Source organism: Melozone crissalis, unplaced genomic scaffold (assembly GCF_028551555.1).
Source record: "Melozone crissalis strain CALT ecotype California unplaced genomic scaffold, PUWL_Pcris_2 ptg000042l_1, whole genome shotgun sequence".
NCBI classification, from domain to species: Eukaryota; Metazoa; Chordata; class Aves; order Passeriformes; family Passerellidae; genus Melozone; species Melozone crissalis.
This window is the reverse complement of record NW_026535820.1, coordinates 22861427-22877601: the sequence shown is the minus strand read 5'-3', so window position 1 is coordinate 22877601 and position 16175 is coordinate 22861427. Positions and strand designations below refer to the sequence as shown.

Sequence of the window (16175 nt, the reverse complement as noted above, 5' to 3'; positions counted from 1 at the left end):
AAGAACAAAAATAAAGTGTGGTCTCCATCTGTATGGAAGAAAATATTAGTCATAGTACACAATTTCAAAAATGCATCTTCATAAGTCACACATGGCAGTAAAGCAAATGAGAAGACATGTCATTACACATGAAAGAATAGAAAAAATTGAATGCAATGGATTTTTTGAACAGACTAGTCAACACGTATAACAGATCTTAAAATACCTGAGGTAAGGATGCTTATCATTAACAGTACCCTTTGGGCTCTGCTAATGTGTTGGTACAGAGGACTTCACACACATTCCTCTTACCTGCAACTGTGCTCAAGCTCTCATAGAATTGTAAAATAATCTACTTTAACTCAGTGTCAAAAACTCCCCAAACCCTACCAACAGCAAAACACCAATAAAATCTCCCACCCCACAATAAAAAAAGACTAGATAATGAAAAAGAAAACAACACCTTGAACACTATTTGTAGTTTGGCTTTCTCATTGCCAACAGGGTCTAGTAAAACCAGAAGGGCAACAAGAATGAGCAAAGACACAGAACAAGCCCTGTGAGAGAAGTTAAGGAGACTCTTTAAGTGGAAAGACAAATATTTGGAGGTATATGATATGTAATGAGGGGGGCAATGTAGGAAAGATGAAATATTTCTAATAGAGAAAATAGGGAAAACTTGTGGGCAGCAGGCTTGGAGGGAAAAAAACCAACAAACCAAACAAAAACCTCCAAGTCAATTCAATCAATCAAGTGGCACTTCCTCATACAACAAAAACTGCAGAACTCACTGCCATAACTGAAAGCTCACACAGGTTGGGGGGGGGGGGGAATTCCTGGAGGAAAAAGCTATTAAATTATTAAATCCAGAAATACCACTCCCAGCCAAAAAAACCTCAGCCATTAATCTGTAGAGACTAGGACAACCAATGTGGGAAACATTACTATGTGCGGGTCCTTTTCCTGTTTCACTATCAGTCACGATCACAGATGAGATCTGGTGCTAAATGAACCCGTGATCTGAGCTGGTACAGTATTCTTATGGTTTTATTGAGCTGTGCAAATCAATTTAAGGTAAATTATCTAGGACACTGTGCATAAAACCTTTCCTTCTGCACAAAAAGTTATGGTGCTGCAGCCTACTGTTCAGAAAGACTTTTAGAGATATTATTATTAAAAAACCCCACAATATGAAAATGAATCACGGTGATTGAAAAGACCTACTGTTCACAGCTTAATAGCATCCAGAGAACTGTCACTTATCTGAAAAGGGTTTTGCTTATTTCAAGTTCTGTGCCAATCTCTAACCTACACAACTTTACCCACCCCCAAGAAAATCCATAAAAGTGCTCAGCGACCTCCCAAATATAAAATTAACAGGGAAAAATGATCTGCTTGTTTTGTTTTTCAATTGAAAGTATTTGTGATTTTTATATTAATATCACTGCATAACCAGAAGCTCAGCTGCATGAACGCTGTGCTGGCAGTACTAGCTGTGCATTTAGGTCCATATATATCCAACTGTTTAAGCCTTTGCAACATTAGACCCTTGGGAATATAGCTGCTTAGGATGACTTCTGTATTTATGGAATATAATAGTTCTTGCCAGCCTTTCATTCATCAGTGAGAAGAATCAAAAGCTGCTCTACAGAACTGAAGGCCAAGGACGAAATTTAATACTTCATTTCTTTAAAATCCAGTGAAAATCCTCTGCAGTTTAAATAACTGGCTCTCAGAAATGTCAACAGCCATCTTACTCTATTGACATGATTTTTAGTCCCTAAAATTATTTTTTTATTATGATTTCTCACTTACACATTCCCTGACTAATTATTCTTTTGGTCCATGAATACCCACACTGCTGTTGGTTAGCTTGTTAAGTTAGTCTGCTGCTAAAATCTGGGGAGAAATTCAGCAGATAACAACAGTGATTAGAAATGTTAATTCTAGGGATGGGAAAAGAAAAGCTCTACTGTTCAGCTTAAAGTATGGTATCCTAAATAAGCAAGTCGTCTTTTCCCAAAAGGAAAAGGCACCACTGACATCCTGAGATGGAAAGAAATGCTAAAGTTAGAGGACACCTGTCTGCCAGAAAGAATATTCTCATGCACATTTTAAAAGGTACAAATCCTACCATGAAGACTCACTGTGCTGTGATACCTGCTGGAAATCTAATAATTAATGACATGGTTTCAGTAGCACATGGTGACAACTGACCTCTTCCTCTAGTGACCACATATTGCTACATAGTTTTTTCATTCACATTTCTCCTCTGCTTTTTTTTCCTTTTTTGGGTTTTTTTGCCTGGAGTTGGTAACTCCTCATGGCACACAGCCTGCACCAAAGGCACTCTGGAGCTGACTGACAACCAGGTCCTGCTGCTGTTTGTGGCAGCTGGAGGTTTGCAGGCAAGGGGCAGTTCATTGTCTGCACAGAAGGCAGCAAGGACACACTTTCCCCTATTTTAGTTAACTGTTCTTTGCCTTTTCTTGTTTTCTTACCTGACAGTTCTTAAATTTGGTATTATTTAGCTCCTATGAAAGAAAGTATGTGGGTGTATGTTAAGAAAAGAATGATCTGCACAGCTCTGTCACTTAACATCCTCTGGAAGTGAGGGTGGACGTGATCAAAAAGCATTCACCAAATTAACAGAGATAAGAGGGCTTGCATATCTTTAGCCTATTTCATCTTGCTAAACAATTTCAGTTCAAAACAGTGGGATAATTATTTGCATTAAAATATATTTAAGTCCTACTGACAGCACCAAGAAAACTCAAATGTAATGAATTGGCAGAAGTGTCAAAAAATGTTTACTTTTAAAAGATTTAAAAGGCAAAGTTCATCTCTACCGTAGACATAGCAGAAAAAATTCCAATATTCTATCTTGCCTAAGGATAAATATCCTTTCAAAACATCCAGCATAGGCTTTTAAAACAAATACTACTAGATTAATTACAAGAGTACACTTTCAACCAGCCAAAATTAATCCACAGATTTAAAGCAAGAAACCCTAATCTGCATGCTTCATGTGATAGCTGGCATGCTTACAACCAGAGGTAGCTCCGTTCCAAGAAATTATTACCAGTTTCCAAAGTAAAAGGCAATATGAACTTGAAACTGTGTTGTACAAATTACATTCTCCTCCTGACTCCTTTTAAAGAGAAGGCCCTGAAACTTGAATTGAATCTCTTTAACTACAGCAAAACAAATTATGTGACAAGAGTGACAGAATAAAACCATAAACATTTTATGGAAACTTTAAGCAGTTAACTGCAAATGTGCCTTTTTCTCGCCTTTTATCTGCTTTTTAGCAGTTCTATTTATATTTATTATAAAGAGCTTCTTAGATCCTCAGAGGAAAGAAATTGTTCATAATACCTTCTGGTTTTTAACCTATCTATTTCAGTGTATGCAAGGTATACATACAGTCTTCTGTTCACACTATTTAGTTGTTCTCTGTTCGTCAGTTCAGGTTGCTACCTTCTGCAAACAAAATATCCTGTCTGTGTATGCAGTCTTTGTTGACATTAAAAGAGGTAATCTGCTGTTGACAATAAGTACAAGCCACGGATGAAGCTATGGAGGTGATGAAAAAAACAAGCAAAGGGCTAAGCTCAACATGGCTGCAGAAAGAGAAGCTGTAACCTCATCAGGTGCTGAAGAAAGGGGATTGCAGCTCTTTGCTGCTGTGCAGATGAACACTCACTTTGGAACACTAAATAATGACACTAATAATATTATTTGAGTAGGTGATAGTCTTTGTTCCATAGGTTTCCACTGGCTTCAGTGACAAGGTGCATACATGCAATGATTTATCCATGATCTGTGTACTTTTGTCATGGTCACTGAAGCAAAAAACAAAGATTCTCCCTGACTAGTAAACATATTACTTTTGCAGAGCACTCAAAAATGGCAAAAACAGCAAATCAACCTGTAATCTTTGGCTTAAGAGATTATAAGAATTAATTGATAATAAAGACAATTCTGAAACATACTCTGCTATGTCTACTTTTTGTCTGACTGTGATGGAAAATATGTTTTCATGTAGTTTATAAATAGTGGCAATTCATAAAAAATTTCAATATCCTTCTTCTGAAAACTGCCACTTTTCAAAGTCTGAAATGTCAATATATTTCAACTAAATGGACAATATGTCTTTACTAAGAGTGTGGTTACTTTTCACACTTATTTACATTTAATTCCATTTTAATTCAGTTTGATTTACACATAAGTGGAAAAACAAGTGAATTTCTTGCTGTCATTTGATGTTCATGTCAAATCTTAATACATAAACTCCTTGGTAATTAAATCTTCTGAGATTTCAGTGCACCTCAACAGTCGTGGTAAAAATGACAAGAACTTCTTTTGTTTCTTGCCTTAAAAAAAGACTGGGAATCAGGATCAGTTTGTGTCTCCCAGTCACCTCAGCATTGTGGGATCGCTTTCAGAAGATACCTGGGCAGCAGCCACAATTGTGAAGGAATTCAAAACAGCAAACCCCAAAAGCAACCACACTTTAAAATAAAACATTGTCCTTCAAGGTCTGTGGCCAGGACAATGGTAGTACAGGCTTTAACCTATTGATTTTGCCTTTCTTTAATTCAAAATTAGGGTGTACACTGAAAAATACTTGATGAACAAAATATTCTAATGTTCAGAAATGATCCTCTAATACATTTTTGGTTTTGTGAGGAGAATCAGTCACTCCTACTTAAAATGATAATTCAGGTTATTAGTCTTCCTGTTGCCATCAAATCTAATATCCAAATTTAGAAATAAAAATATTTTTATCCTAATAAAATGCAATATAAGTATATGAACTTTTAATCTCAAATTGTAGCAAAAAAAAGGGCAGAATGTGGCATTTATTATTAATACTTTGCAGTAGTTGACTGGATGCTGGACTGACTGTAAAAAAACCCTCTAATTAATTTGTATTAATAGGTACAAAACTTGGAAGTAATACCAGAAAATGTCAACAGGTTTGGAGACCACAGAAATAACTTAAGTTTTACTTAGCAGCAGCAGTAATAATAATAAATGATAATATCTTTCCAGTTTCACAATGAAAGTCTCTGTGTTGTGTGATGATAATAAATAAGTCAGGCTGGATAAAATGTGAATACCACCTCACTATCTCGGAAATCAGACTCACTGTATACGACAACAAACATTTAATTTGGTGTTACTATGATGATGTAATACTTAATGTAACATTGAACTTCATTCACAGGCACCATTGTTCATAAGACTTCCTCAAATAATTGCCTTTTCAGAATGGAATTAATTATTTTACACTGTAAGCTACAAAAAAATATATTTTAAAAATGCAAAGTACTTATGAAAAAAGTGAGCCTTTTCCAGATATTACAAAGTTGAATCTGTTCTTAAAAATATTGAGACAGGAAGGCTTAGAAACAAAAGTTAATATTTAACTTTTAAAAATATTTTTAGATTTTCAATTTTTTTTTAATTTTTAATTTTTTAAAAATTTCTTTTATTTTTTTTCTGAATACAACTCCTATTGATTAACTTTGGATAATTTGTGATCATGTACAGGATTTCCTATTCTCTCAGTCCCAGTATTTCTACTGGTAATTGTTGGTGGCCTAAGTAGATCCCTGAGCTCCTTTCCTGGTATACAAATTTAATTCTTTACTTCTCATTGCTATGAACTGTTTGGGGTCAGTGAGTTTGGAACAAGGGATGGAAGATATATGTTACACTTTTATTACAGAACAATGTTCTACTATAGCAAAAAACTTACTTTATTTTATGCTTGAACATTAGGTTTTTTTGTCTTAAGCAAGCACCATACCAAACACAAACTGTGTATTTTAAGCAAGAAGTCCTGAGCTTCACAGAAGAGCTGTACTTTATACACAAACCACTCCAATTTTAACTTCCAGTTGTTTTCAGTAAAGTCAGAGTATTTATTAAGGAGATAAAAGAATTAAAGAAAACGATGGCACAGGTTTGTAATTTTACAGTTCCAGTATACATTATAAATTTGAGAAGTTTAGATGTTTTGAGATTTGTTGATTTGGGTTTTTTTTCTTTTTTTTTTCCCTCTCCCAAACTGTTCTATACTTGTTTGTAGTGTGATCCCAGTTCCAGTCTCATATTTTTGAGACTACACAGTTAAAATAATAACTGATTATTTCTGAAAGCACAACTGCATTGACTGATCCATCAAAAGCAAACTCACTGCTTACAGAGAACAAAAACAACATAACAAGTAACACTGAAGTATTTTTTAGATCTCATGTATGAAATGCTTGTAACTTTAACACTGACTAATCAGAACATTAAGGACCCAGTTCGCTGATTTAATGAAAAACAGACAACTTAAGCCACATCTGCATGCAAACAGGTATTTCATAAGGAAGAAAAGCTATTGCTGGGCTTTAGCAGAATCTGCTCTTCGCATGAAAATAGCTCAAAATCAGTATGTGCTGTTAATGCATAGTGTACAGCATGAAAAAACCTGCTACCACAATAAAAACATTTCATGGGTTACCCGATTGCTTCTTCTCCCATATATCCTCTGCTTTTCAGCATCAGTTCTGACAATTTTAACCTCTGTATGAAGACGAAGGAGCTGCCAACAGCTGTGACAGCATATGTGTTTGCAGCTGTCCTTCTCTGTCAGCCTTCTTCATTAGCTCTTCAGGAGTTATTAATTCAGGGCAGTAATAAGGTTGCCAGACCAACACAACTTTATTGTTGCCTGGCCTTTCAAAAACTTTCTGTGTTTGTTTAAATATGAAAATGTGTTTTTATGTAAATATGAAAATCTACCAATGGCATCTTAGATCACAGAACACCACAAATGACTTCATTTTTAAAAGTCTGATTGATTTTAAAAAGTTAATACTGATATTAATATAGAGTAATGTTAAGTACTGCAATCACAGGTAGTTATAAAAACCTGTGCTCATTCTACCCAAAATGGTAAACAAAGCCCTAAAGTAAAATTTTCAGAAAGAAAAATCAAGTGAAGCTATTTGAGTGGCAATATTCTCGCTTTTATTTTATTTTCAGGTAAAATATTTTCAGGTATATTTTCACACTCACAAAAAAGATGGGAAAAATTGTGAGATAATTGAAAATCAGAAAATGTAAGGTGATGCTATTTTGTAACTCCTTTGGGCTACATCAAAGGGAAACTTAAACAATTTGTGGTCAAGTAAAATGACAGCATTAACTGTACAACCCAAGCAAGTTTAACCATATACAAACCATACTTATCAAGTTTTTTTTAATCCAGGATAAAGACTTTCTACAGCCCAACACTTCACCTCAGCATGATTCTCAGTTGCTTCAAACATTGAGATGCACACTGTGAAAAGCAGACACCTCTAGGCATCAACACAAGATGGAATTTGAACACCAGATATCAGAAAAGTTTGAAATGCTTAACAAAAGTCTACATAACTTCAAATTCTGAGCAAAGTATTTATCTTTCTTTATCATGTCTTTATATTATGAATGTGATGCCCTGATTTTTAAAAAGAAAACCTGAAGGAAAATTAAAGTCATCAGACAGAACTCAAACTGCAATATCTGCAAATGTAAAGCAAACTGCAGACCTGATTAATCTAAAGTACTTTCCCTGTCAATGCCCACATTAACATTTCATTCTTAACAGCTAAATTAAAGAGCTTGCCTGACTAATAAAATAGCTTTAAAAATTATATTTTAAACTCACACACTAAAATCAGCACAAGGGACTGCATTCACACAACTCACCACTTATGAAATTTCCAAAAAATACTTTGCTTCCCTAAAACATTCTCTACAAAAGAAGATGAATCTTTTGAAAACTCTCCCCGCTCCCTAAAACCTGTGAAGGGTTTACATGTCTCTACTAATCAGATGATTCATGTTTGCTGGTAACTGGTTTTTATGGCCAAACACTTGACAATGCAGCCCAGGGGTAGGTGACCATCACCTGCTATAAACCTACACAAAACTGATCAGATGAGCTTAATTCAAGACATATTTTATGCAAAGCAACTTCATTTGGCTACATTTTCATGGATGACAAGGGGTAAAGGAATTATACACTGATCAGCTTGGTAGTTCCTAGAAAATTCAAAAACTTTAACAGAGAAAACTGACCTTGAGTAAACACAACTTAGCTCATACGCCACAGCTACCAGCATAATATGGCCTTAATATGTTCACCCTGATTCACAAAGGACAAAATAAATCCCCATCAATAAAGGATTAAAATTGCAGCAGGTCAATTCCTGTTAACTTTAGCAAATATCAATCAACACACTGCCAAAAATAATAAAAAAATCCTTTGCGATAGGGCATGCATGCTCCAGTTCCAGTGTTAAAGCACTTCCACTGATTCTACCTTTGAGCAAAGATAATGCCTAATCTGGTCAGACAAAAATTTATCTTGATTCCTGTCACAACTTCAAGGAAGAAAATACAGTGGACACTTGACTTATTTCTATTTATCAATTTTGTGAAAACTCTAGCTCTAGTTCTTACGATTTATAGAATTAGAAAACATCAGTCAGCCAGGAAATACTTTGTAAAAATTGTACAGTCTTTTATAAAAGTAATGAAAGACCATGTAAAAATTAAAAAACAAATCCAGGAAGCTTTCAATTTTTAATATACCAACTAAAAGAACCATCAAGTTAGCATAACCAAATCATATATATAATGGTTTTTTTTAACTAAGTAAAACTCTTGTGGAGGGCACTCCACAGACTCTTAAAGTAATGTTAAAACACTGTAAAGAGAAAAAAACCATTTGTTTTAAGATTTGTATCACTACTAAAGAAAACATTCTGCTTACATTTTATAGAGAGGTATGTAATTTAAAAAACCAGACAAACAAAGACCCAGAATATTTCAGTCTAAATATGAAGTCCCCACCTTTACTCAAGTTCTTGGAATTTCAGTCATAAATTGCAATTAAGAGCATGATTTCACCCACAGGAAATCAGTATTTTCATATCTACGTATTTTAAGCGTAATTTTCACAATTAAAAGTGTATTAATTAATTTGTATGCAATTTAAGAATGTCTGTCCAAGCACTTCCATTATGTCATAAATATGCTTAAATTAGCACTGCAGGAGTGTCGGTCAGATTGTGCCATCAGTGAAGTTTCTGTATTTCATCAGGAATCTCTCTTTAAAGACTCCTGATAAGGTGCAGTCATTTCCCCACATTTGGCATGCAATGTATCTGAAATCCATCTTCAACTAACACACATCGATTTTTATGACAAAGGTTACATGGCTAATGTCATCCAAAAAAACGACACATCCATAATTCAAATTGCAACACTAAGGGTCTTTAACAACTCATTACCATTCATACTGTCACAAACCCTAAAGCTGCCTCTTCCCTCATTCAAAGGAGGGTAACCTTTGTCACTCTACAGAATGTGCCAAAATGCGCCCCAGAGCTGCCCACATCAGCATTTTTCCCTTGACAACTATTCTGAAGAAAGGATGATTAGCCCTAAAGTCCTGCATGTCTGCTGCTGAACTCTTGGTTTGGGCTCAGAAGGCCTTACTCCATACATCAGCTATTAATTACAGAATCAGTACTGCTTAGCAGAGGATGCCTGACTGATTACTATCCAAGTATTTATTTTTATATCTGTTCTTATCCAAAAATACTAAGTGGGTCAAAATTTATTTCAGCTGGAAACCTAATTTTACTTTATCATTGGCTTAAACTGGAGTAAAATCAAGCCCTGAAGCACAATAGCATTTTTTCAATCTGCCTTGCTCACAAATCCTCCTGGAGATAAATAACATTCAAACCAAGAAAAATTTAAAAGCCCCCAAAAATCTTGGCATATTTCACATTTTACAAATATTAAACCTATGAACTGAGCTGAGATGAAAACATAAGGGAAAATATGAAAGTGACACAGAAATATATTTACTTCTAAATCAGCATTAGATTTCTCTTCTTCTTTTAAACTTGTAACAACCTTTTAAATATTTTTTTAAAATTAGGACTAATAATTGACACTATTTAAATAACACGATGGTATTTTCAGAAAACCTATTTAGTTAAAAACCACTTATTAATATTTTTATTTTAAACCAAAATGGACTATGAATTGAGATTTCAAATGAATTATTAATTGTTTCAAGGTCCACTGGGTCCTATTCTTTTCCCCTCCAAGAAGGTTAAATTTTCCTCTATATAAAATACCAAGCCATGAATCAAATTTGACTAGATATAGCCAGCTTCTGTGAAAAAGGAGAAAATTTGAAAGCAATAATAAAATGAAAACATCTCCAGCCCTCCAGTTTAGCCTTCTTTTATCCCAGAAACTCAAAAGAACATATGTACTATAGAGAACTGCAAAGTATATGTATCATCATTTTTTTACTCCTCTAAGGATCAAAATTCAAGAAAAAAAATCCACATAAAATGAGCAACAAATGCCTCAGAACTGTAATACCTGCAAAACACAAATACTTCATGTCAAGCTCACATTCCATTTCTAACAAGAGTTTCTCATTTTCACTAACTTACATCCACCAATTGAGCAATTATGCAATATGTGGGTGTACCTTGCAGTCTTTTTTTTTTTTTAACATCTGCATTCTGTGTTAAATTCTAACTGTACAAGATGCCTGATAATTTTTCTTTATCTTGAACCTTCAAAGTGGTAGGTTTACCAGAGGCAAAACCACACATCAGAGAATATGAGTCATATAACAAAGAAAGGACTCTTCCCCTTCTCCCCCTTGCACCCTGAAGCCATAATAACCTAAAGACACTCTACTGTAAATGGCTTCTTTGGCAGTATTGATAGCATGTACAACTCAATCATTTAGCCAACAAACAAAGATATTTTAAAGTCCTTACTGTATCCATAACAAATTGCTTTCAGTACCATTTTAAGGCAAATTAAAACTGTGCTACAGCAAAAATAAAATTCAGAATGTCTATGCACTTGCTTTCTTGTCATGCATAAAAAATGAAACATTCTATGCATGTGCCTATAAATAATAACATCAAAAGATAAAAATAATGTACGATGCCCATGCAAGTTAATCTGAAAAGTATCTCTCATTTGTACACAAAAGATCAGCCTCCACACACAAGTCCCACATTGATTCCATATCAAATTAAAGCAACATTTACATACAAGCAAACCACTGCCCATGCCAACTACAATAGATGAGGAAGCAAAGCACCTCACTTGACCACTGCTTACGCAGGTTTCCACCCTGAAGTGCAGTAAGTATGGGAAACATCACTGAGGCCACTCTAGCCTTTTATTTCCTCTTATATCCTTTTCTGCAGGTAGACAGTAACTCTTCAGATTAACATCCTGCATCTAATTCCACGTAGGAAATCAGCTTTCAACAAAGTCTTATTTGATGTGTCAATATGTAAGACTGCATCAGAAAATTTGAAGAGGACTAAATGCAGAAACAGCATTTAGAAGAAACATTAGCAAATAAATCTGTAACAACAAAACCTTGCACCACTAAAACAGGTGCAACCACGACAGTGTTGTAGGAAAGTTAACAGAGGTGATGTTGGCATAAGAACTTTCTGCAACCATCTTCCAAAAAGTAAATAACTCCGATGTTTCAGTAAATCCAAGTGTAGCAACATATTCCCCCTCAAAGCAGAATAAATCAGTGGTCTCTATTCTTACCTGTGTATAGTCAAAGTCAGAAAGAGGAGCTATACTCTTGATGTAGTCCATTCGAAATTGGTTTTCTGGGTTGGCCAATGGAACTGGGGGTATTAAAGTGCTCATAGCTGAAACTATAGTCTAGAATTGGATAAAACAAAAAAAACAAACGCATTAATCTGGATACAGGATCGATTGAAGATAATCCAATCTGATCAGCAAAATGGGATTTCTCTCATCAATCTTGGAAAGCATAATCCTTATAATTTCCAGTACAAACAAGCATGTAAGAACAGTATAAAGTGTGTTCTTACCACAATTGCATCTTTCACGTTTTTCCGAATATCCAGTATTTTCTGTTTCTTTTCTCTGCATTAAAACAGAAATATGAACACTTTGATTTTTTCTTCCAAAGCAGTTCAGTCACTTGCATTTAATTTTTTTTTCACTGATCGCTTGTTTATCTACTCTTCAAACATTAAAACATACTAATAGTAAAAAAAAAAAAAGGCAAGACAAATACATTTTACCCTTACCCATTTTCTTGCATAGTATAAAGAGCAATGCACATTCATCCCTAATATATTTTTTTAAATCATTCAATCACAGCCACATCTGCAAAGCTTCCCCTGATGGAACTGGAAGTCATTCTTTCATTTCTACAGCATGATGTAAACATGCTCTAAATTAACAACATGTAGGTGAAGGCCAACAAATATCTAAAATGAATGCTATGGATTAATAATGATTTCTGGAAAAGTGTTCTTTAGAGAGAAAATTATGTAGCCTCACAAAACAGGAGGATTTCTAACAAATAGGCAAAATTAGTTTCAGTTTTATGCTAACCCCAGCACCGGAAAAACAGCACACAATGTCATCTGATTATGATTTGACATGTATTTTTATATTACAGGCAGATGCAATATTTGGTTATTTGCTTCTATGTAAAAAGTAGTCGCCATGTTGTTGCTACACAGGGGCCTGTCAAGCGCTGCAGTAGCAACAGTGTAAAATACAGTAAAGGGGCCAGAAGGAGAAAATGCAAACATACAATAGCAGCAATTTCCTTATTCTCACTCCCCTCCCTCCCGCACAACACAGTGTCAAGCCACCAAAACACAGGGGATGAGAGGAGAAATTTCCTAGCGTACTGTGTGTTAACCTGTTTCCAACATTTAAGGAAAAATAAGTCACAAAGTGTCAACAATTCTTACTCTGAATTAAATCCATTGACATGTAGGATTCGCATTTGTTTCACAATAGTGCTTTTTCCTGACTCACCAGCCCCTAAAAGAGAAAGAAGGAAAGGGAGAACATTGAGATACACGGTTCGGGCTGAGTGGTCAGAGAGGTTTTTTGGTTTGCTTTTTTTTTTTTTTTTTTTTTTTTTTTTTCTAAGGGTTTTTTTTTGGACGCGACAGCATCTCCCACCTCGGCAGCATTTCTGTATGTGTGCATCCATGTGTCTCAGGCGATCTGTGGACGCCTCGCTTATTGCTCAACAGAGCAGCCCACATTTTCCATGGCCAAGGCGCACGCCGCATCTCCCCTCCCGGCGGGCTGGGGCTGCTGCCCCCTGCTCGCCCCGCTCGCCCCGGCCCCCACCTCTGCCGCTTCCTCCTTACCCAGCAGCAGCAAGCGGTGTGTCGCTTTATAAGCCAGCCTCTCTTTCTGCAACTGCTTCTCTATTTTTTTGTTGGCTTCTCGCTGCGCTTTCTCATCGATACGCTGATCCTCCGTTTTGCTGTTGCCCAAACACCCCATAGCCGCTGCTCAGGGTGGATGTCAAATCGCTGCCTTCTCAGATTTAGTATTTACAAGGGGGAGGGAGCGGGGGGGAGGCAGAAGACAAGTCTTTATATCCGCGTGTGTCCCTGCGACGGTTTCTCTCCGCTTCTTCCCACCCGGCTCGCTCACATAAAATGGTCTCTGGCCGCTTTCCGATCGCAGCGGAGTTGGCTGCTTCGCTCCCCACCAGAGATGCGAAGAGCAGGCGGCAGAGGTAACCCTGCCCCGGCGGGGAGGGGGTGGGGGGAGAAAGCTGTGCAAAAATGCCTAACATGCAACGAGAGGGAGAAAAGGGCTCCTCCTGGAAACCAGCCGGGTGCCGCTCTCCGCTCTCCCTCCCCACCGCGCACACAATCCCTATATTTCTCTGTAAAGGTCTATTTTTGTCTTCCTAACTCAGCACTGCCTCTTTCTGCGAGACCAGGAAACAGCCCCGCTACCAGCCCAACGCGCAGGGAAGCCGAAGGAGAAAGGTAAAAGCCGGACGGATCTACCTGGATCCTGCGGGGCCGGGGCCGGGCGGCGCTGCGGGGTCCGCGCCCCCCGCCCGAGCCGCCCCCGCCCGCCCCGCCCGGCGGCCCCGGCCGCGCTGCTGCCGCCAAAACCCGGAGCTGGCACCGCCGCCGCGGGACCCGCGGCCTCCGGACCCCCGCCCGCGGCCTGCCGCAGGGGCAGCGAGCTGCGGGACGCCGCGCTTGGGCACCGGGGGGGGCTTTCCCGACCTTTCCCCGAGCTCCTCGGCGGTACTGGAAGAGCCTGGCCGCTACCGGAGCGAGGGCTGGCACTGCCGGGTGCCCAGGCTGGCGCAGGTGATGGCTGCCATCGTGACCGCCCTGCGGGAGCAGCGCCGGGAGGCAGCCCCGGGCACCGGCGTGTGGGAGCGGCCGGGGTCTGCCCGCCTGAACCCCGACACACAGAGTACGCGTGTGCACAAACACCCTGCCTCGACTGCTTAACCAACAAAATGTCCCTTGCCACACAGGTAGTCACGGCAGCACATGGGCCGGCTTTTCCCTTTGAATATTCCACACTGCATCAGCTAAACCAGAAAATAAAGCTATCCAAACAGCTCATGGTGATGTGCAATACGAACATGATAATATGCACGTCTAATATCACTACAACAACAAATGTCGACAAGAAACCGTATCTCTGTTCCTTCATTTGCCTCCATTTTAGATCATAAAATGAAACTTCAAGCTAGACAACCCTATAGGTATTCCTTTTTGCTTCAAATCTCTTGCCTTGCAAACTGGCACCTCAGTGCAAAAGCAGCAGTACAGCACCTGGCTCGTCCTAAACTCCCCCTGCATAGAAACCACCTGCACTACTCAGACGTGATGCTTGATACAAGAACACCAGAAAAAGAATGGATGTTACTCTGCAGTCCCCAAATACTTTCAGCTTTTATGTCCAAATAGTCACCCATACTTTCAAAGATGGCTTACTGAAAAATTAATATTTTGATAGATACATACGTGTGCAAAATCCTGGTCACAACTAAAATCAAAGAGAGATTGCCATCAACTTCAATCAAACAAAACAGTATTCTAATCTAAAATGTATTGAAAAGTATGTAGCAAAAAGAAACTAGATTTTACAAGCAGAAGGATTTAGTTTGTTTTGGTTTTTTTCAATGGCTCCCTCACTCAGCTGGGAAATGCTGAATCAAGGAAGAGAAACTGGTACTGTCTAATTTGAGCACACATCAGAGGAAGGTGAAAAGGGCAGAACCCAGAAAGAAAATGAACAGGTACTGCTCCACCTGTGGTTGGGTATGTGGAGTTTACAGAAGACTACAGAATTCAAGTGCCAGATATGTGGTTTTATGGTACTGCTTGATCTTTACCCTGGAAGCTGTTTTCATCTTCTCTCTTACATAGGTGGAGGAAGCTGGGCTAACATACTACAGGATTGACAGGATCTGCCAAGTCAAAATATGAATTTTTAAGTGTTTCTGAGCTGCAATTTTTTTTAGGACAGACTGCTTCTTTTTCCTATTGACATTTTTCTGTCTGGAGAGACAAAAAGCACCTCAGATACAGATAGGTTTGGAAGCACAGTTCAGGGTGACTGCTGGTTTTGGAGGCTGTCCGACACAGGATTTATGATGAATAGCTTTTGTGAAGAGCAGTCATGTTTGCTCCCTGCCACAGCACTATGAGAGCCCAAACTGAATGGCTTGGTTAGAAATCACTAACTGGGTCTGAATTTTCATAGTCCTTCAGTGTCAGAAGCCGTCATTTATGATGCCCAAGATGTGTGCAGCCGTATTCATTACCTGTGTAAATACCTCAGTTTGAGACCTCAGTCCCAAGCCTGGCTCGTGTCAGTAAGTCTGCAGGAATCTGCCCTGTTTCTTCCCCTCCTCTCCCCAGCAATTTTCCTCTTTCATGTACTAACACTGGGATTTTTGGTGCAGACTTGTTCCCAGCTTTGAAACGGCTCAGTGCCAATAAACAGAATTTTACAGGATCCTGGTATATCCTGCTTTTACCTTTCTCCAAAAGAGGGAAAGTGTTTCTCATTTCCTCTCTCCCCCTCGAAAAACCCCATGACCCCTTTGGGTCTCTTCCTCCTGAGAAAAGATCACACAGTTCAAGAATGATATGCACAAGCAACCTGTGCCCAGAAAGAACTTCTAGCTGTAATTATATTCCCAACCCTCCCTTTGCTTTTCCCAAACACAGCACTTATCCCAACATAATTGAACTACAAAATCCTAGAAGAAATAATAAACAACAGAGAAATTTTCACCCCCT

At 38.0% G+C, this 16175-nt stretch overlaps 1 protein-coding gene across 2 annotated transcripts in view; it reads right to left on the bottom strand.

Annotated features, from left to right (window-relative positions):
* The window catches only part of GNAL (G protein subunit alpha L), a 180092-nt gene that overhangs the window by 99618 nt on the left and 64299 nt on the right, over nucleotides 1-16175 (bottom strand). The window contains exons 1-4 of one of the 2 annotated variants that reach the window (XM_054284576.1): nucleotides 13251-13788; nucleotides 12840-12912; nucleotides 11940-11994; nucleotides 11647-11766 (exon numbers count right to left, since the gene is read on the bottom strand). In XM_054284576.1, coding sequence (XP_054140551.1) covers nucleotides 11647-11766; nucleotides 11940-11994; nucleotides 12840-12912; nucleotides 13251-13389 — 387 coding nt within the window. In that variant the 5' untranslated portion in view covers nucleotides 13390-13788. Of the gene's footprint in view, nucleotides 1-11646; nucleotides 11767-11939; nucleotides 11995-12839; nucleotides 12913-13250; nucleotides 13789-16175 lie in introns of those variants that run through there. The other variant, XM_054284575.1, reaches the window with a different exon arrangement.